Below are 23,236 nucleotides of genomic sequence, written 5' to 3' on the forward strand. Positions count from 1 at the left end.
CCCTCACTGCATGAATCTGGAATTTTCATTGGAGGGGGTCTTTAATCTAAAAAAATAACTAGCAAATATGGCTGTCGGATAGTGGTGTAAGAAATACAATATTTTCATCTGAAATAGGCTATTTAGTTGTGTAGAATTATAAAGTAGCATATCATGTAAATCCTCAAGCCATTTACAATACCTTAAAATTGTAGGCTACTTAAGTATTGTAGGCTACTTGAGTTTACTTTGCTGGCTACTCTGCTGGATTAGAATAAATCCAAGCAACAGATGAGGACAGCCAGATCCAGTCACTTCCAACTAGTAACCGTGCGTTCATGGGCATCGGAAAAAACATTTTTCCCAGTGAAAACGTCAGCATTCACGTCACTTCATGTGGGAATCAGAGGTGGTGAACTGGGGCTAGATTTTGCCCATAGACAGTAACCTAAGAAGGATTTTGCTAACAGAGTTTCCCAGTTGGTGACGGAAACAGAAACATGGCCGACGATCGTTCAAATGGCCCACCAGTTTGTGGCAGTCATGCAACAAGTTGTTATGCCAAACGCCAATATAACAGAAGAAGAACACGCATCCCGACCATAGACCAGTCGGAAAAACAAGGTGATTACGGGGGCGGTCCCTGATATTCCCAGGTGGCATGAACGGACCATAAGAGTTGTCAGCTACTGAATAAATTCTGGATGAATCTCATTGGTTGCAGTTTACTGAAGGGGGCGGGGCCACACACCTGCACTTTTTTTGGCCTAAATTAGTCTGATTGAGGCTAGATTAACAGCTAGGGCTACTGTAAAATAACGTAGGCTACAGAAAACAAAACTGCGAAAAAGCTAATTCCCCCCCCTTAAAAAAACGTTGTACATGAACCTTCTTCACAGAGTTAATAATATAGTGGCAGAGTGTAAACAGGTAGGCTACAAAACACATTTGAAGAAAATTGAAACGTTACAAATACTGGACCAGTTTAACAAAAAAGATGTGAATTAAGCTAGCTATATCCCAGTGTTAGCAGTTCATCTGATTTAAGCTATCCTAACCCTTGTGTTGACTTTGGGTCAAATTGGCCCGTTTTCAATTTTTGTTTTATATCAGAAAATATGGGGCGTAAAAATGAGCACTGAAAATGTGTAGAAGACATTTTTTTACTATTTCAAACGTTGGAAAAAGGAAAAACCGACTGTGAAAAAAAAGGCATCGAAAACGTTTTTTTCAAGGTTGATGGGAAGACAACACAAGGCAAGGTAAGTTTATTTGTGTTGGGAATTTCAACCATAAAGCAATTCATAATGCTTTATAAACAAAGACTTTAAAAAGAAACCTAAGTTAATATAAAAAGACTTGTTTTAGTAAAATAAGATACATTTTCTTGTAAATAAGCTAAACCACCGTTATGTTACAATGTTATAAGCTCTTATAGGCTAGCCTACTTAACGTTTACACATTTAGCTGATAATACTTAAAACATGTTAAGGTTTTAAATGTTTACTTTTAGTTGAGTATTTGTGCTATTGCTACTTTTACTTTAAAAGCAGCCTAAAGGATCTGAGTAGCCTACTTCTTACACCACTGCTAACCATTGGGCTTTGGAAACAGAACCAACAAGGGGCCGAGCATGATTTTTATCCTAAATTTGTAGTTGTTGAGTCATGTCTTTTGGACTTACCTACCTATGTTTTTAAATTAGATTTGTTATGCATGCACTATTTTTGTTTTCCTGTTCCTTCTATTCTCTGTTGGTGCAGGGATTCAGCCCCACATCTCCATCTAATTGCACAGTGCTCTGCTGGCTGCTTCTCCAATGATCTTCAATGCTGATGAACTCAAACACAAGAAGAAGTCACCTAAAAAGGTACAGGAAACTGCAGTTCATTCAGAAAGTACATTTGGTGTTGCAGCATTATGCCAAAAATGGTTTAAATTATCCCACCCCAACCCCCTCATCAAGCTACACTCAGTACCTCACAATGACAAGACCAATAGAGGATTTTAGAATGTTTGCAAGTTTCTTAAAAAAGAAAAAAAACTGAAATATTACTTTGACAGAAGTATTCAGACTTTTTTTGTAATGACACGCATTTAGCTTAGGTACCTCCCCATTTTTTTTTCGCCATCTTTGAGATGTTTCTACACGTCGATTGGAGTCCACTTTGTGTTAAATTTGATTGAACATGATTTGGCACACACAATTGTCTTTATTAGGTCTCACATGTGACGGTTCATATCAGAGTAGAAACCAAGCCATTAGGTTGAAGGAGCTGCCTGCAGGTTCAAAAGATCACGGACGGTACCTGCTTGTGTTTCTGTGTGTGTCTGTGTGTGTCTGTGTGTGTCTGTGTGCAGTATTCCAAGATGGTTAACCTCACTGCTAGCCATCATTTAAATCAATGACCTACTCTACATATGTCTGAACACGTGAAACCAGATGCAAACATTGTATAGCTCCTTTTTTAGATCAGCTGAATTGATCGAATAGGAGATAAAATTAGATATTTGCAGTCTTTTTGCCACTGGTCTGACACTCCTGTAGTTCATCTTTTACCAAGGTAATGTCACTGTCAGAAATTCCTGATCTCTGCCATACAACTAGGACGCCGACGTGAACGTTAACTATGGTTTGAACAATTTAAACGTGTAAAGGTGTCAACAATCTCAAGCGACACACCGTGTGTCAATGCTGGAGGTGTTAACATAATTCTGTGTCAACCCCTCCAGTGTTTGTATCAAAGGGTTTTTTCCTTGCTTGTGTGCATTTTTGTAATTACCGGTACTGCCTTTGGCGTTTTTCACTTTGCACTCAAAACAACAATGCACATGTACATGCAAATGTGTGAAATTGATGTCAGTGACACCAGAATTTCCACATTTGGGATCAATAAAGTACCTCTATCTAGAGACAGAGAAAGAACAGTTACTCTGCTTTAACACTAGATGGCGCGCCAAGACTGTAAAGATATTTCAACTCTGGTTCACCTTTCGAATAAGGATTTTTTATTTTTATTTTGGATCCACATATTTAATTAATAACGTTGAGATGGAACCAGTGGTATATGATCATTTATTGAGATAAAATGTGTTTTCCTCTTGTCAACTTGTTTGTTCACGCGACTGCAACAGAACAAGATCTTTCCTCCCCTCCTCTTCCTATCCCACCCCTGTTTTCTTCTCAGTTCCTCTCTCCATTTTTTTTCTCTCCCCTCTTTCTCCTAGGCATATTTATTTTTTGCTCTTCTCCTCAGTCTACACACAGATAATCAATGGTAATACTGGGTTGATTTCACCCATTATCCATGGGCAGAAAACCACCAAAGACATGGGTAGATTTGATCCAATACCCCAGTGTTAATAAAATCACATGAATAAAAACACTGGATCAAGGTTAACCTAATAATAATAATAATAATAATAATAATAATAATAATAATAACACATGTGTGCTATATTGAACCACACTAGATAAACGATTTATTTTTTGTGAATTTTTTTTTTTTTTTCTACTCTTTTTTCTCCCCCAATGTTACATGTCTTTGATCTAAATCTATGGCCTACGTTAAGTTAGATTTTGGTTAAAATCAAATAAAAACAGTGATCTTAGAGAGACAGGCATGTAGAAATCTGAACTGTTCTTTTTTTTTTTTTTTGGGGGGGGGGTCCTTCTTTAGTCTACAGAGATAAGATATTTCACTTTTACTCCTATTTTTGCCTTTTGTCATATAGGCTGCGATTAATAAATATTTCCATTTCTCATGAATCTGCCCATTATTTTCTTGATTAATAATTTTGGTCAAGAAAGTAAGATTCCGTTCACTTGCTTGGTCTGACCAACAGTCCAAAATGAAGCTGGGCAAAGTTTACAATAGAAAAGAAATGAGGAAGGGTCGATTCACGTTCTTGTGGAGCGTATGCCCAAAGATTAGAAAACGATTATTGGCATGTTAAAAACATAATTTTTTTTTTTTTTAAATGGCGCAAATTATTAATCCATAGTCATTTTTAACTATCTGTTGATTGGCTTTTGCCTAATTGGCCCTCGATCGGGGACAAATAGTTATTGGAATTGAATTGTCTCGTGTTTCCTCTGTCGGTGATTTTCCAGTCGTCTGTTTGGTTGTAGCCTACACTTTGGGTGGAGTATATAGTTGTGGGTGTCGGCAGGTGGAGCTCCATGCTCTCCCATTCAAACCTTCAGGAGGGTCCAGGACTCCCTCAGCGAAACCCACTGTGTCACACAGACACACACTCGCACGCGCATACGGCCGTCAGGCGTGTCAGAGAAGCGCTCGAGCCTCTGTGAGTTGAGGGAGAGAGAGAGAGAGAGAGAGAGAGAGAGTGAGTGAGAGAGTGAAGGAAAGCTCGCTCTGTAGTCAGTGTTTTACCGTCGGCGGGAACGGGCCGACCAGTGTGTTAGTTAGTGGAGGTTGTCCGGTTTAGTCTGGTTGTTTTTTGTTTAAATTTGTTTTCTCGCTTCTATATAATGGGATTGTGACAGCAGCCGGGCAGCGGGCGCCGCCGGCTCCTCCTGACCGGAAAATGAAGCGTCTCTGTCGGAGGCTGGCGGTGGCCGTGGCGGTGCTGGTGTGGCTGGGGGCGCTGGTTTACCTGCTGGTGCTGAGCCGGAGGAGGCTGCCGGAGCTCGGTACCGGAGTAGGGGGCGGAGGAGGAGGAGGAGGAGTAGCGGGAGGCGGAGAGACAGCGTCCAACCAGGTGAAGTAGAGCTACTACCACCTCTCCTGTGTGTGTGTGTGTGTGTGTGTGTGTGTGTGCGCAAGCAAAGATGCCATTATATCCCTGTGGGGACTTCCACTGTGTCTGTGGAGTTAACATCAGTCACACTGCAAGCTGCATCTCCTACAGTAAACCCATTACATCCTGAAGTGCATCAATGATGAGTTTATAGTGACATTAGTGGTTGTTTTATGGCGTGTTTGCATCCCTATAAAGAGTTGTAATTTGGCTGGGAAACGTCATGGATAGTGTGTCATAGTCAATGCTGGAAAAAAGTATTCAAGTCTTGAGTAAATGTAGCAACACCACAACAACAACAAAAAAACTCCTGTATTTGAAATTGAGTGAAATCAAACAAATTGGCAATAAAATGCATTTGCGTAAAGTGTGCTAACTAATGGGTGAGTTCATGTATGTTTAGTTGTTGTAGTTGGCTCAGGTGCAACTAATTGGCACAATTAAGCAATTTAAATTAGGAATTCCTATTTTAAAAGACTTTTTCTTGATGCTGAGTTCTCAATCTTCCACTAATTCAGAAGAGTTAAAAGTACATTCCCTTCTGAAATGTATGCAAGTAAAATTCAAACACCTAATGTAACAAAAAAGAACCTTAGTCGGGTAATGTAGTATTTCCTCCTTGTATTTCTTCTGTCAGCTCCCCATGTAAATTAAAAGAAAATCTGCTATGCTGTAACTTTAAATTTGTATTTTCTTTTTTAGTTTTATCTTTGGTATCAGTGAGCATTTATGTCCTCATGTATGCCATCACAGGATATTCATATTTAATCCACAATATCTGTCTTTAGTGATGTAATACTCAACTTTTTTTTTATTTCGCAAAATAATACTTTAAGTGCTATTCCTATAATATACACATGCATCCACTATAGGGACTATTATCATAAAACCTGATCAGATTGCTGTGGCTCCTTTTTAAAGATAATTGTGTTCATTTTCGATCCGGCTTGGTGTCTGCGCCCATTGTGCACTGCAGGATGTCTGTTATGCAAAAGACCTGCGGCGTGTTAACTGTGGCTGGTGGGATAAATTGTATTGATCCTGCCTCTCTTACCTTGTTTTATTGAACGACAAGCACACACACACAAATCCTTGAACACGCCACATCTTGTAGAAACACCTTTCTGTAGGAAATATTGAGACGAGAGGATATACAAATATAGTAATATAAATGCCACTTACTTGAAATTACGGACACTATATGCCTTTATATAGGACATAAATCTATAAAGTCAGTCCTTTTAACTACAGACATTGTTAGCCCATCCCGTTATAGTATGATTCAGGAGGTGAGTTTCTGTAAAAAAGGTTATAAGGCCTCACTCCTGAAGGTTAGCAGCGTGTTCTGCTTGAATAATGAAACTTTTAAGGTTTTTCCATATGAACTTTCGACGATGTCTGACGAATCAGGTCCCGACATTGTCCGGAGTTTCCCTTTTACACAAGTAAAACACAACAGGAGATTGTCCGTGTCAAGTTTTCACTTAACTGGAAATACTATGTTTAGTTAGGCAAGGGGTTGGGCCTGGGTAGAGCGTGCAGAAGGCAGGACATGATGCGGATTACCGCGTCACACATTTTCGTTGGCGTCTTCCTGTAAATCATGATTTTTCTTTACCCTGGGATTAGTGTTCATTTTGTCACCTATTTTTAATTTAGTCTTAGTCTTAGTCTTGTGCCAAAACATTTTGTTAGTCAAGTTGTAGTCGTAGTCTCGTCATTTTAGTCTAGTTTTAGTCAAAAGAGAACTCAAGGTATCTTAGTCAAGTTTTAGTCGACTAAAAGTCTCGCCATTTTAGTCAAGTTTTCGTAAAACATTTTAGTCTTTTTTTTAAATAAATTATTTCTGATAACCATTTCAGACAAATAGTTATAAAAATAAATAAATGCTATAAAATTATATAAATATTGAGCCTCTTCCTTATTTCACCAGTAAACAACAAAAACAACCACTGCATGGCAATGGGATATTTTACAATAAAATAAATGCAGTACGAAACTGGCGAGCCGTATTTCAAGTGAACGCAACATGTGTTGTTTTTCAGACAACGGCAGTTGCAGACTGTTGTACGTCTCGTGTTGGAAATAGAGACAAACCTTTACACCGTTTAGCTGTCAGCATTTTAACTGTGTTAAATCCAACTGCTAGCTAACGGTAGGCTAACGTTACTTGCTGCCAAGTGTAGTGTTAACTGTTAACTAGCGCCCCGTGCAGCGATGTTGCGGTTGACTCTAACGTCTGTTTAGGAGCATCAGAGAGAAGCGCAGGCTATTTGGTCCGGTAGATACCGGTTGTTAGGGCACCTGTCGGTGCCGTAGCACCGGGTCTCAGTAACAGCTAAATATTTTATCTCATGATGAAAAAGTAGAGACGATTGTAGACGAAAATGAAGAGAGATTTTATCTTAGTTTTTATTTTATGCAAAACATTTTAGTCTCGTCTTTTTTCGTCAACAATAATGCAAATTAATTTAGTCTTAGTCAGCGTTTTTGGACATTGGCGCAGTCTCGTCTTCGTCTCGTCTTCGTCTCGTCTTTAGTCATGGAAAAAAAGGTTGTTGACGAACATATTTTGTCTCGTCTCGTTTGACGAAATTAACACTACCTGGGATGTGTTTTTAAAAAAAAACATTTTTCCAGTTCTGCATGAGCAGATAGAAACGTCATCAATGTGCCCAAATGCTTTCTGGTAATTATCACACTTTGCAGTCCTTCCAGAAAAACGTGATTATGCGATTGCATAATTCAATGCATAATCAGCCAAAGTCCGCATATTTATGCGGGGGCCGCATTTTTTCCAAATACGTTGCACTTTTGCCGCATAAATTGCAGATTTCCGCGCAAAATATGCGGGGCTTGCATGATTTCATAATCCCCGCATTTTCGTTGCAAAAAAGTCACATATATCTTAGCAGAAAGTTAAAAAATGTTGCGTTTACTTCACACAAGAGCAGCCATTTTCCCCTGTTGCCATGGGAACGTTATGAAGTGATGTAATTACACGACGTGAACATCATCGAAAAGCATGGTGTTGGGGGAATCACTTTTTTTTCTCTTTTTTATCAAACCGCAATTTTTGCAAGTTCCTGCAATTTCCTCGCATAAAATTGCATAAATGTCCCGCATATTCCATCACATTTTTTAAGAAAACGTGCCGCATAATCAAGGATTTTTGCCCACAACAATCACAAAAAAAACTCTGCATTTTTCTGGAAGGACTGACTTTTGGCTCTATCGGAGATTACAGACTTTAGGGACCTGGCTGGGTTAGTCTGTTTGCTTGATGTCCGATCCAACTGATTCGGACTTTGGAGTTCTCACATACAGGTCGGCCGGGTAATGTCTAGAAAACTTCAGGTTTGCGGTGCATGTGTGAAAGGGGCTTTACTTGTACCAGAATCAGAATTGATTGCTTTATTTTTTAGTCACTTTTTTAGAACTACATTGTGTGTGTGTGTGTGTGTGTGTGTGTGTGTGTGTGTGTGTGTGTGTGTGTGTGTGTGTGTGTGTGTGTGTGTGTGTCAAAGTGACTAGTGTTTATGTAGAGACGACAGAAATGTATAAATGCTGCATGTAAACTCTGATAGCTCTCCACTCAGCACTCTGTGTTCCTTGTAGTTTCCTCTGTTGAATCACAGGAGTATCGGTTCTATTGATCAACAGCATGTTGTGACCTCTGAGCTCCTTGTTAATGGTTGCTTTTAATGCAGGTGGTCTGTGAACTGAAGTTTCCTATGGTGTTCTTCTCAATGCATGTCATTTTGGAATTGAGCATCAGGTAAATGGCTGAAATGTAAAATGCAAATGCAGGCTAAATGAAAGCTTTCAGGAAAGTCTGGGTAAGCTGTTTCACATTAGTGTAAGATTGCCTGCTGTCACAAGTGTGTGTGTTTCTGTAACAATTTAAGTTTATGTGTGATCCGTTGGATTGTGGTGGTTTTAAAGCTACAGACTCGTGATGCACATGTAGTGAGGTAAAAATCTTCAATGTATCGCAATGTCAGGCAGTTGGTTGGTCCAGACTGAAATATTTTAAATATTGGATGGATGTTGTGCAGGCATTCAAGGTCCCGAGAGGATGAAACCTACTGACTTTATTGATTCAGTGTTGTCAAATATTAGTGCAGTGTCCGTTCCCAACAAGCACGTTGTGAACGGGCCGATTGCTTGGCCTCCGGTATTGCTGCTTACAGCTTTCTTAAGAACTGCTCATTCAAACAACTTCACACTCGACACCGCGCTCGATTAGTGATTCATAGGCTGGGACATGTGTGCAGCACCACAATACTTAATTCAGAATGGTATTTTGACACATTTTGCTTTTTAACAAATATTGCCCATCCAGCGATTTAAATATTGCGCTAGTCCTTATTGCAATTTTTGATAAAGGGCTAATTAGAAAGTGTTAGCACGCTAAATAAGATGTTTAACATGGACAAGTACAGCCTCCAGGAAAACAACTAACATGGCTGTAGACTTCTTTTTTTCTCAGTATGTTGGAGATATATACAGTATATGACTCAAAAAAAAAGTCAGGGATATTCGGCTTTCGGGTGAAATTTCAGGATGAACCTAAAATCCACTATAATCTTTACAGGTGAACTTAATGAGACCTTCTCTAAACTTTTGAATGCGCATGTCCAATAGTTCAATGTTTCAGTACTTTCTGCACAACTTGCTGTTCTCTAACAAGGAGCTTAACGGCAAAATTCAGAACAGGTGTTGTGAATTTGAACATGAATCGACCAATACATTTCCTGGTTCAATTAGAATTGGTATTTAAACAGTCTTCCTCATCATGCTGTTCACATTTTGACATCTTGAGGCCAAGACAACACCTAACAATTGATCAACAGTACCTCACCATTGCGAGGCTTCAAATAGGATGTGGCCACTGAGACGGAAGTGGCCACTGAGCTGAGTGTCACAGAGTGTCATCAGCAGGTTGCAACAGAGAGACTGGAAGAGTCACAGAAAGGCATAGATCGTTTACATCAGCGTGGTCTGCGTGGTAGACGACCTGCAAGGGTGCCTGACCACACCACCAGGCACAGGCGTCATCGTCTTGCATGGGCCAGGGAGCATTTACGCTGGACGAGGGACCAGTGGGTCTCAGTGCTGTTCTCTGATGAAAGTCAATTCATGTTGAGCAGAAATGATGGCCGCCAACGATGTTGACGTCAAGGAGAGCGCTATGCATCAGCCACTGTTGTCACCAGACGACCCTTTGGTGGTGGTGGTAGAATGGCCCTACGCTTTCTGAATGGTACAGTGACAAGCCCATACTACCTGAATAACGTCATTATGCATTGTGCCCCTGCATGAACAACACAGGCCTAATTTCATCTTCATGGACGACCATGCTCCAGCTCATCGAGCTCGCATCATTAAGGCTATGGGATCAGCTGAGTCGCCGTGTTGAGGCTCGTAACTCTGTACCACAGAACCTCAGTGACCTGAGGGCCGCCCTTCAAGAAGAGTGGGATGCCATGCCTCATGCCCTAAAAAAAAATCAGATTTAAGATTTAAATCAATTTCCACCATGAACATGGCATACCTGTACCAAGCTCCTTCCTAGTAACTAGTGGTCAAAACAAATGTCAAAGAGGAGCTCCGTGCTACAGAGCAGCGGTTGCTAGTTGTTTAAGCCGCTACAGACCTCCGTCACAGCTCGGTCGTATCAGCGGCATTTAGTAGATGTGCTGAGCCGCAACAGAGTTCCTCAACACCACCTCTGGTGCCCCGCATGGTGCTCCGTCAGGTCAGCTGTAGTTAGTGGTTCAGTTATCCGAGAATAGGTGACTGGGAGCCGTGTACAGAGCACCGCGAGCTGCCGGTCATTTCGCCGGAGATTACGGTTAAATAAGTAATGAAACGACAAGTTAAGAAGAGAACTAATGTTAGTCCCTGTCCCTGTCACTGCCATGTTGTTTGTGTATCTCTATTGCAAACGCGCACGGGGGGGCTGAGGGCTGAGCCCGTTCGGAACTACGGGAGCCTAGAGGGGCGCGTCGGCGGATGTTAAGAAGAAAACTGATTTTGATTTTTTAAAAAAGGACGTTAACTACACATTCAAGTTAATCGATAAAATTGATTTATCGCCCAGCCCTAAGACAGTAATTGAACTTTTTACATTATCCATAAATTTTACCCAAAAGCCAAATATCCCTAACTTTTTGTGAATTGTGTGTGTGTGTGTGTGTGTGTACTACACTGCTACTGGGGAGCAGCTGGGCAGGCACATGAACCTCTGCTGTGGCCTTTTAGTAGACGAGTAAGGACGGGCAGATCTGGAATGAAGGAGGTGGTAAGGGATGGGCAGGCTGAGCTGAGATTACGGTTAGTTTAAAATGTTGCAGTCAGAATAGATGTGTTTTTAGCCCGAGGCTGAAGATGTGTAGGCATTCAACCATCCTGATGTCAATGGGGAACTCATTCCTCCATTTAGGAGCCAGGACAGCAAACAGTTGGTATTTCGTTGAGTGATTGGGTGTCCCTTGCTCCTATGCAAGTACTAGTGTCTTGAAGTGAATGCATGCAGCAACTGGTACCCAGTAAAGGGAGCGGAGGAGTGGTGTAGTGAGATATTTGTGAGAAATAGAGAAGCCAGTAAGTAAAAGTATAATAATTATGTGTCAACAAAGCTCTTAAGACATCAACCATTCTTAAAGAGGAGTTGCTGTTTGTCATAATTTAAAGGGTCACCTTCATTTTGCATGAGTAGGAGGTGCTTTTCAAAGGGTGGGTAATTCAGGCATTTACCGTAGGCTTAATCTGCTGTTGCTCTCATTGTAAATTGATCGGATAAAGCCTCAAATGTGAAATGTAAAATGCAATGTGCTTTAGTAGAAGTTGTAGAAACAGCTGCAACCACTTAGCTGAGCCGGTGGAAAAAACAGTCTTGTCTTGTGTGGACTTGTTCTGTGAGATCTGAGTCTACAAGCCAGGATAACATGCTGTCACACACCTCGGCTAACACCCTTGCCAATTATTTGCCAACTTTATTTCCGTAGGACAGATGAAGACATGAAAGGGGAGAGAGAGGGGGAACGACACGCAGCAAAGGGCCGCTGGTCGGAGCCGAACCCACGGCCACTGCGTCGAGGAGCAAACCCCCACATATGTGTGCGCCCGCTCTACCAACTGAGCCAACCCGGCCACCAGACTTGCCAACTTAATCCTAAAATTGTTCAAAAACTGTAGGATCTGTCGGCAGGTACAGACAGCCTTATATCATTATTACCATGCACACGGTCTGTTCATAAAAAAGAAGAAGAAAGAAACCTAAATCAGGCCCTTCTGGTGCAGTGGTGTATTATTCAAACATAGTTAAAACAGGATCGGGGATATGATTCAGTTCTAATTAGAGAAATATTTGAACCAAAACGGACAAAACATAGGTGTGTGTCGACTAAGCTAAACTTAGAAAGCAGGGTGCTTAGTCTAATATCTTTTAATGTAATGGAATATAACAGGTTAACTCTTGCAATGTAATAACCTGATGGTGCACTCCGACAGCTGTTCCCTTAAGGGCAAAATACACTTTCTGTGTCCACAAAGCTGAGGGTCTGCACAATATAAATTCTAAAATCGTCACCTACCTGTCAGTCTGTGAGGGTCCGTGCAGACCATCCGCGTGAAGGTACATACATGCTGACAAATATGCGTTGTAGTAGCAATGTAGTTTAAGCAGACCCATGTCTGCTGTCCAAGTCAGCGTCTGTTTTGTAGTACCGTATATCCTGCTCTTCACCCTGTTTTTTTCCCCTTTAAAAAAAGAAAAAAAGTAATAACACTGATAATCTACTATAGTTCTCAAGTTCTAACATTAACACAAGTGGTTATTTTCAGTCTGATACCCCTTGATACCCCCCCCCGCAATGGGAAAGTTTACAATCTGCAGGGCAAATTACTCTGCAGTAGGCGCGGGTATTTCTCGGCTCCAGCTACGATATGCAGGAATGGAAACACAGGACACCCGCTATCATCTGCCCTGTTACAGTTGCGATGCTATGACGTGCATTGAAGTTCTGGACGTTTGCGCATAAATAGAAAAGAACAACATGCAACGGCCATTATGTTCTTAGTATTGTGCAAGATGAAACACAGGCAAGACAGCGAGATGAAACTAACAGTTTACGGTTCATTTGTGACGTCAAATGTGACTCAGAATGTGACGCACCAGAAAAAAAAAACCAGAAAGACAATTCAATTCAATTCAATTAAATTTTATTTATAGTATCAAATCATAACATAGGTTATCTCGAGACACTTTACAGATAGAGTAGGTCTATACCACACTCTATAATTTACAAAGCCCCAACAATTCCAACAATTACAGTAATTCCCTCAAGAGCAAGCAGTGCGACAGTGGCGAGGAAAAACTCCCTCTTGGGAAGAAACCTCGGACAGACCCAGGCTCTTGGTAAGCGGTGTCTGACGGGCCGGTTGTGGGTGTGATGAACAGTGGCAATAATAGTCACATTAATAATGGAACAGTGACTGGATGTAGCGGGGAGCTGCAGGGTTCAGCAGGAAGCAGCATGACATTGCAGGGCACCGCTGAGCTCAGCAGGGAGTGCGGCAGGACCACGGCGACAGCTGGAACCAGGATCTTGGTGCCAACGTTCTCCAAGGAAATACGCTGGGGGAAAAAACATAAGGACTCCAGGGAGAGAACTCCCCAGAAGCTAGGATTAGTAACAAGCATTTCTGGGACGGGATACACACAAATAGTAATAGTAATAGAAAGGGAGAGGAGAGAGCAGCTCAGTGTGTCAAAGGAAGGAAGGAAGTCCCCCGGCAGTCTAGAACTATAACAGCGTAACTATAACAGCGTAACTAAGAGAGACAGGTCATAAGGAGAGGTAGCTTTTTCGGGCTTAGAACTCTCCCCCTGCCGGATTGGGCTTGGCTGGTCTGCCTCCCTCTACTTTATGTATTATTAATCTAACAATTATGAAGAGAAGCAGGTGGGCCAGTTAGGTGAACACTGCAACTCCTCACTCGCTAACTATAAGCTTTATCAAATAGAAGAGTTTAAAGTTCATTCTTGAAAGCGATTACAGTTTCTGCCCCCGAACCCAGATTGGGAGCTGGTTCCATAGGAGAGGAGCCTGATAACTGAAGGTTCTGGCTCCCATTCTACTTTTAGAGACTCTAGGTACCACCAGTAACTCTGCATTCTGGGAGCGCAGTGCTCTAGTGGGACAATAGGGTATTAGGAGCTCTTCTAGATATGATGGTGCTAGACCATTTAGAGCTTTGTAGGTCAAGAGAAGGATTTTAAACTCAATCCTGGATTCAACAGGAAGCCAGTGCAGAGAAGCTAATACAGGAGAAATATGATCTCTTTTCTTAGTTCTTGTGAGAACACGCGCTGCAGCATTCTGGATCAGCTGGAGAGTCTTAAGGGACTTATTTGAGCAACCTGACAGTAGGGAATTACAATAGTCCAGCCTGGACGTAACAAATGCATGGACTAGTTTTTCAGCGTCGTTTTGAGACAGGATATTCCTAATTTTGGGCAATGTTACGAAGATGAAAAAAGGCTGTTCTTGAGGTTTGTTTTAGATTGGCATTAAAGGATATATCCTGATCAAAAATAACTCCTAAATTTCTGACAGTAGTGCTGGAGGCCAGGGCAATACCATCCAGAGCAGCTATGTCTTTAGATAATGAGGTTCTGAGGTGTTTAGGTCCCAGTACAATAACTTCAGTTTTGTTAGGGTTTAACATCAGAAAATTATAGGTCATCCAGGATTTTATATCTTTAATGCACGCTTGAAATTTAGCTAGCTGACTGGTTTCGTCTGGTTTGATTGACAAGTATAATTGGGTGTCATCCGCATAACAGCGAAAGTTAATTGAGTGTTTCCTAATAATATTGCCTAGAGGAAGCATATATAAGGAGAATAGAATTGGTCCAAGCACTGAGCCTTGAGGAACCCCATGGCTAACTTTAGCGTACTTGGAGGATTTATCATTAACATTAACAAAATGAGATCGATCAGAGAAATAGGACTTAAACCAGCTTAGAGCAATTCCTTTAATGCCAACCAAGTGTTCCAATCTCTGTAACAGGATTGAATGGTCAATAGTGACAAAAGCAGCACTAAGATCTAGTAAAACAAGAATGGAGACAAGTCCTTTGTCTGCAGCAGTTAAAAGGTCGTTAGTAATTTTCACCAGTGGCGTCTCTGTGCTATGATGCTTTCTAAATCCTGATTGAAAGTCATCAAATAAACTATTGCTATGTAGAAAATCACATAACTGATTAGAAACCACCTTCTCAAGGATCTTGGAGAGAAAGGGAAGGTTAGATATAGGTCTATAGTTTGCTAAGACCTAAGGATCGAGGGTGGGTTTTTTCAGAAGAGGTTTTATCACAGCTACTTTAAATGACTGCGGTACATAACCTGTTAATAAGGACATATTGATCATATCTAGTAATGAAGTGTTTACCACGGGTAACGCTTCTTTGAGTAATCTCGTTGGGATGGGGTCTAAGAGACAGGTAGATGGCTTAGCTGAGGATATCTTTAACATTAATTGTTGAAGGTCTATAGGATAAAAGCAGTCTAAGTATATGTCGAGACTAGTCGTTATTTCTAGCGACTCTGCGTTTAAAGGTGAACCGTTAGAAGTTGAGGGCAAAAGTTGATGAATTTTATCTCTAATTGTTATAATTTTATCATTAAAGAAGCTCATGAAGTCGTCACTACTCAGAGCTAGAGGAATAGATGGCTCAGTAGAGCTGTGACTATCTGTCAGCCTGGCTACAGTGCTGAAAAGAAACCTTGGGTTGTTCTTGTTTTCTTCTATTAGTGATGAGTAATAGTCTGATCTGGCCTTTCTTAGGGCCTTCCTATAGGTTTTGAGACTTTCTCGCCAATCCAAACGGGATTCTTCCACTTTTGTGGAACGCCACTTACATTCAAGGTTTCGCGAGATTTGTTTTAATTTGCGAGTTTGGGAGTTATACCAAGGTGCTAATTTCCTTTGCTTCATCATCTTCTTTTTTAGGGGAGCAACGGAGTCTAAGGTCGTCCGTAGGCAAGTCGTAGCACCGTCTACAAATGTATCAATTTGAGAGGGACTGAGGTTAACATAGAGGTCCTCTGTTATGTTAAGGCATGACATAGAGTCGAATGCTGTTGGAATATCTTCTTTAAATTTAGCTATAGCACTGTCAGATAGGCATCTGGTGTAGAAGCTTTTATCTAATTTAATATAGTCAGGTAGTAAGAATTCGAAAGTGAGTAAAGAATGACCTGTTAATACCGAATTCTGCGGAAATATTATTAAATCCTCAATTTCAATACCATGTACCAGTACAAGGTCGAGGGTGTGGTTAAAACGTCGCCTTGTGCACACTCTGACTGAAACCGATTGAATCCAATAATGAGTTGAAAGCGGTACTAAGGCTATCATTGTCAACGTCCACATGGATATTAAAATCACCTACAATAAGTACTTGGTCTGATTTAAGGACTAAACATGATAAAAACTCTGAGAATTCAGATAAAAATTCAGAATATGGACCTGGAGCCCTGTAAATAACAACGAATATAATTGGCTGTAATGTTTTCCATTTTGGATGTTGAAGATTAAGAACAAGACTTTCAAAGGAGTTATAATTTAATTTAGGTTTAGGAGTAATTAACAGGCTTGCATCAAAGATGGCTGCAACTCCCCCTCCTCGGCCTGAGCCTCTAGGAATTTGAGTATTAATATGACTGGGAGGAGTGGCTTCATTTAGACTAACATAGTCTTCATGGCCCAGCCAGGTTTCAGTAAGACAAAATAAATCAATGTTATTATCTGATATCAACTTGTTTACCAATAATGCTTTAGAAGACAGAGATCTAATATTTAATAGTCCACATCTAATTTTCCTATTTTGTTCTGTTGTTGCAGTCGTTTTAATTCCCATTAGGTTGTTAAGTATAGCGCATCTTTTGTTTACCTTTGATTTAACCGATCTGAGTCGGGGAACAGACACCGTGCTTATTAGACTATGAGTGGGTGACTGCTCCAACGGAAGCACAGAGGGGCGCGCAGTACTGCACCCCTGATTACTAATATCAAACTTGGGTTGTCATGGTTTATGTCTGATAAACTCGGTCAGATTTTTTGATATGAGAGCGGCTCCGTCCCAGGTGGGATAAATGCCGTCCCTCTCCATCAGACCAGGCTTTCCGCAGAACGCCCCCCAGTTATTCACATAGCCCACATCATTAGCTGGCCACCCCCCCGACAACCAGCGGTGGAAGGATGACGTACGGCTGTACATTTCATCATTGGTCAGGTTTGGCAGGGGTCCAGAGAAAACTACTGAGTCCGACATTGTCTTTGCGTATGCACAAAGTGACTCAACATTCAATTTAGTGATCTCCGATTTACGACCATTACCCCCTACGTGAAGTATGATCTTACTGTATTTACGGTTCTTTTTAGCCAGCAGCTCTAGATGGGATTCTATATCGCCCGCTCTGGCCCCGGGGACACATATGACCGTAGGTACTGTAGCCGCTGGGGCCGCCGGCTTCACATATCGCAGTATAGAGCTCCCAATAACCAGAATTGGCTTCTCAGCGGGCGTATCACTGAGTAGGGAGAAACTGTTAGAGAGGCGAAGACGCTCCGGTTTAGAGCGACCGTCATCATGTGCACTCCCTGGTCTAGATCTAACGCTACGCTTCCCTCGGACAGTCACCACTCGCCCGGCTGCTCGGGGTCTGACGGGGGACAGCTAACAGAAGTTAAAGAAGCTATAGAAGCTACAGTATGGTGGTCCGCATTAACTACATGGTGCAGGCTAGCTACGGAAGCATATGATTCTGATTCCATGGTGCGGAGCCATGACTCGTGACTCACTCTACATTTATTACATGTATCGTTATCACTAAAGGAGGCAGAGGAATAGCTAAACATTTGACACACAGAGCAAGAAAGAGCAGGAGAGAGAGAGGAATTAGCCATTGCTAATGGCTAAGCTAAAATAGCTAACAGCGTTTTAACAATTGTAAATTCAGCGAGTCAGTCACTGTAAGTGAAGCTAAGTATAAGTGCTTGAGTAAAACAATTGTAATTCAAATGCAATCCAGGCAAATAGCTGCTAATTTAAACAGTAAAGCAGAGTTCAGTAAGTTTTTGCCGGAGCAGCAAACGGAAGTGACACAATACGCTCACCTTACACGTCAGCACGTCAGCCTCCTCCTTCCAAGTAGTGCCACCTGTAGCATTCTGCATTACAGCAGATGAACACTAAATGGCCTACTTGTCTACTGGTAATGGGAAAGGGATCTATCATTTAGTTTTAGCAGGTCTGCATATGCACTATAATTTAGGCAGAAAAGGATATGATTGTATACAAGCAGTCTCCAGTGTTGTTTGACCTAGTGTTGAGTACAACAGATAAGTCCTGGCTCCGATGTCTCTTGTGACCAAAATACTAGAAGAAACTAATTAGACAGAGAAATTAAAAAGTCCCTATTGCACATTGCACGTTTGTGTTTTGTTTCCAGCGCATCTGAAGGAACATTAGGATTTAGTAAACTAAAACCGTAACTGATTGAAAAGCAACCGCTATGTTTGAGACGCTATTCTTTGCACGCAACAAGACAACAACAGAGTCATCACATTGTTCTCTAGGGATGCTCGATTATGGAAAAAAAATCGTAATCACAATTATTTAGGACAATGTTGAAATCGCAATTATTTTACACAGTTACTCCTTGGCTTTTGGAAAGATGTTGCATTTATTGAACTTAAACAGTGAAACTGTTAAACAAATCAACAGTGACATTTTCCCTTAATACTTTTCCTGGTGAACATTTTCAATTCCAAAAATGTAATGTGCAAAATAATATTTCTCAATTACATTGTTTTGTGATCGTAAGGACCCAAAAATAGGGTTGGGCATCGTTTGGATTTTATGATTCCGATTGCAATCCCGATTCTTCCTTACGATTCCGGTTCTTATCAATTCCGGTTCTTTGAGTGGTGGAGTTGAAATGGGTCACATGCTTATTTCACAAATAAGAGGAACGTAAAATAAAGCCACACTAGAGCGCTGCTTACTGTGCTCCATGGCTGCAACACAACAAGCGCCTGGCTGCTACGGAAACCAAAACTTGCGCATGTTAAATTTGGAACCCATGATCAGATTTATAACCAAATCCTCCAAACGATTCCAATAAAGAATCCTTTCGTAATTTTTGAAAGGATTCCAAGTAGGAATCGGTTCTCGATACCCAACCCTACCCAAAAATCAAAATTGCGATCGATTGCGGTCTTGAGGCTTGTGATGGATCTGTGTCATTCAGCACTGAAAACTCCACCCTGCTAGTTCTTGGCTCATAATGAAGTCCACCTTTGGAGCCGGGACTTTTGGAGGGCAGGAGCTATGAGCCAAAAACCCCAAAACAAGGTTCAGGTGGCCCAAATGCATGTAAAACTCTTAAGTTGCTTAAAAGGTTCTTAGAAAATTTGCCAAAACTTGCCAGTTCGTGGACCTTTTTATCATTTAGTTTTGGAAAAACAAAAAATCGAAATTATAATTGCACGGTAGCACAGTAAATACATTTTGAAAAGCAAGGTTTTCATCCAGACACCAGCATGTACCTTGCTGTGATTATGTATTGTGTGTTATGTGTAATGTGTGTACATATAAGCTACATGTTTCTGACTTGCTATAAAAACATCCTCCCTTTCAGCTCTGAATATCTGCAGTGTATTTGTGCGCGAGTCTAAGCCAGGAATGAGGACGTGCGTTAGTTCTGTCAGCCGTACTTGTGACACTGTGTGCGATTCAAATGCTAATGCAGACTTCCCATTTCTCACAGGATTAGCCTGCACTCCTGTTTACCTAGCACGACTGCTCCCTTCACAAGCAACGGTACTCCTGTTGACACACACACACACACACACACACACACACACACACACACACACACACACTTATATGCAGGTGTACACCCTCATCTGCATGTGCACACAAGAAATTTTTTATTTCTTGCACAAAGGCGAGAACACACACACACACACACACACACACACACACACACACACACACACACACACACACTGAGAGAGCCTTTGGCGTGCCTTTGAAGCAGTGTGGTTGGAGTGTACCTGTGTCCTCAGGCAGGTTGGCAGGGGATCTTTATGAAGTTTCTGTCTTCAGAAGTCCAAACATGAGAGGAAACAATCTGTTGGTTCTTTGAATACTGAAGGACACTTTGCCTCTCTCTCTCTCTCTCTCTCTCTCTCTCTCTCTCTCTCTCTCTCTCTCGCTCTCTCTCTCTCTCTGTGTGTGTGTGTAATGGATGAATGTAAACCATCCCAGGACAGGTGTTGTGTGAGGGATGTGCTGTATGTTGGACCAGATGGAAATTATTAGATATCACACTATTCAAAATTACTTATTTTATGGAAGATTCTGCCTGTAAGAGATTAGAAGATTGTCTCAAAAAAAATAAACCATCCATGTGTCTCAGCAGATTGTTAGCTCTGGTGCTTTATTAACACTTTGACAGTACGGCTGACTGCAATCACACCCACACTGACTGTTGCTTTGTTGTCTGCTCCTCAGACTCTCTTCTACTTTAAAAATCAGCCAAATGATGCTTCAAATCAGCCCAAAAAGATTTGTTTTCATGTATTTCTGGGGCCTATCATGTGCACATTACATGCAGATGTAAGGCTGGTGGGAAAAACTACCACGCCTTTATTTAACCCTTATGTTGTCCTTCGGGTCCCAGTGACCCAAAGGACAAAACAAGGGTTATGTACTTTTGTTTCCTTTGTTGAGAATTGCTCTCTAAACCCTGTCTCTTGTAAAGTAAGTAAGTAAAGTTTATTTCTAGAGCACATTTAAACACAGTTTAAGCTGACCAAAATGCTGTACAAACAAGCACTAAGGTGCTGTATTAACCCACACAAGGGTTAAATAAATGTTTTGATCCCCAAAATTTGTACTTGATTTCAATTTCAAAGGGATCGATTCATTGGATGTCAGTTTAGATAATCTTCTGATTTCAATTTCCAAGCGGTTCTTTTTTACTGATGTGATTTTTAGATCTTTATTGCAGTCAATAGCCTGTAACAATTATTACATAATTGTCTAATTGTCAATTATTTTACATAATCGCGGTTTCTTTGCTTAACCGCAATCAGTTTCTTACATTAGCTTAAGTCTGAAGGTGTTTGACTGATAAGTTTTGATTTTGTTTAGATGTGCCAAATTGTCATTATATAAGTGATTGTCGGTTGGACTATATAATAATATAATTGTAATTGTTAGTTGTTGGCACTTGACCCTAAACACGTTCATAGCAACAAAAATGACAAGGGCGGGATACAGTTAGAATTTTTTTTTAGAATAATAAAGAGGCGTTGTTTACTTCATAGTCTTTGTATTTTTGTTATTACATAATCTGGGTCACATAACAGTGATAGAACCAAAAGATGTATCCTGGAATTCATTCAAAACTTTAATTTGTTTAAAAAAAAAAAAAAAAAAAATAAATAATTGTTTTTTTTTTAAATTTGACTGAAAGAGACAATTGTATTGTTAATGGTAATTATTTCTGATACAATTAATTGTACTGCAAAATTTGGAATTGTTACAGCTCTAACAGTCGATATTAAAAATGAAATACACAAGATACGCTGCGTGTTAATACATAGTGATGATTTTGCCCTTGTCTCGCTTCATGTCTTCGCACAGGCAGGGTTACAACTTGCTGTGACATGCCAGCTTGTGTTGGCATGGCAGATGAAGAGATAGATAATGAGTGAAGTATGCAAGTGTGAATATTTCAGTCCCCAGTTTGTCAGGTTTCGGAAGGAATGTTTTTGCACTTGCATTTTGTCGGGTTCTTAAATCAGGTCAAAATGAACGCATTTCTGTTTTATAAAGAAATTGCTTTTCCGTTATGATAATCATTATGATTATTTAAGATAGATCCTCTCTATCAGTGGGGGTTGTGTATGTGATTTTTGGCCAACTTAACTATTCTCCGACATGCACTCTTAACAATGCAGCCCTATTTCTGATACCGTGGGGGGCCGCCACGGTCAAATCAACATAGAGGAAACACTGTAGTGTGTGTGTATGAGAGACAGACAGGGCGATAAAGGGAAACACAGAGAGTTGAGATGTTGATGTCTCACTCTGTCCAATCTTTTTAGTTTTCCTGCCCCGTACGGTTGTCAACATGTGTCCGTGTGAATGACTAAAATTTAAGAAAGTCTTTTAGAGAGATCATTCATTAAAAACAGTTACAGGATGAATCCAACCCTATTCTATCCAGACGGACAACTTTCCAAAGCAAAGTATCTTCATTGCAACTTTCTTTGCAACTGAATCATGTCTTTCCATTCTTAGTTTCTATCTCAATTTCTCTCACGCTTTCATTTCGAGGAAACAAGATCGATGCTCCAATCTGTGCTCGCCTTGTGTATCACAACGCCCAATCGCGCGCACACAATACATTGCACATTTACGCAAACATTCACTCTCGCTGCATGCACACACGCAGTTGAAATGATTCATTTCCCCGTCATATGAAATGCAGTTATTGTTCCTTTCTCCTTCCCTCTCCCTATCAGGAGGTATTCACATGGACAAGAGGAGAGGGAAATGAGTTTTCAGAGCTGCTATAACCAGCTCCCAGGGAGGGAATAATAATAATAATGTTTTATTTGAGGCTCTCTGTACAGCAGGACCCACAAGTTGGCTAAGTAGACGGGCCTCTGGCACAGAGGGCCTCATTTGTGAAACACACTGGGGAAATGAACCCTTCTGTGGTTCAACAGAACAGTAGCTGAGAAGTCACAAAAGTCACCTGCCAGTTTTTCTCTTTTTATTTTTTTTGTTGAGTACATCGATTTGGAGTAATTAGTAATCACCTGCCAGATTCAATAATTTAACAGCTGAATTTTTACACAATTTCAAGTGGTAATTTTTTTGTGATAACTTGTTTGTTGAAAAGAAGAGCTGAAATGGCACCAGTCCAGCCTTTAAAACAACATAAAAGGTTAAATTAACTGAAATTTAAATGGACCATAGAGGACCAATGTCACTAAGAGCAATAAAAAGTTCAACTGAACACATTAAGAAATAACATGAGTTTATTTCACTCTCCCGTTCACCCATTTTTATTCTTGAGCCCTGACATTTCATAGACTGTTACCTTCTGCACAACATATCAACTGTAGCCATAGTTTGCATACATAAGCACATTTAAATGCAAACTCAACACTTCTGCAGCTGCTTCAAAAGCCTTGCAGCGGTTTGGTGCACATGAGTTCCCTAGTCCTGGCTGAAATAAATATGGATTCATATTGTGTCACCTAATCCCAAATCAACAGACCTGAAACACTAATCTGGCTCAAGACAAGGGCGTGCATCTGTGTGGGCTTTTCTGTCTGATTTAGCCACGAGAATTAGTCACCAAGGGCCTGATAAAGATTTGTTTTAAATGTG

The 23,236-nt window shown here is 40.8% G+C and overlaps 1 protein-coding gene across 2 annotated transcripts in view; it reads left to right on the forward strand.

The window, feature by feature from the left end:
* The first annotated feature begins 1,221 nt into the window (after positions 1–1,221).
* Positions 1,222–23,236, forward strand: part of galnt14 (UDP-N-acetyl-alpha-D-galactosamine:polypeptide N-acetylgalactosaminyltransferase 14 (GalNAc-T14)) — a 200,818-nt gene continuing 178,803 nt past the window's right edge. Inside the window, exons 1-2 of one of the 2 annotated variants that reach the window (XM_028605705.1) lie at positions 1,222–1,241; positions 1,743–1,849. In XM_028605705.1, the coding sequence (XP_028461506.1) occupies positions 1,799–1,849 (51 nt within the window). In that variant the 5' untranslated portion in view covers positions 1,222–1,241; positions 1,743–1,798. Of the gene's footprint in view, positions 1,242–1,742; positions 1,850–4,202; positions 4,702–23,236 lie in introns of those variants that run through there. The other variant, XM_028605703.1, reaches the window with a different exon arrangement.

This window comes from Perca flavescens, chromosome 18, assembly GCF_004354835.1.
Source record: "Perca flavescens isolate YP-PL-M2 chromosome 18, PFLA_1.0, whole genome shotgun sequence".
Taxonomy (NCBI): Eukaryota; Metazoa; Chordata; class Actinopteri; order Perciformes; family Percidae; genus Perca; species Perca flavescens.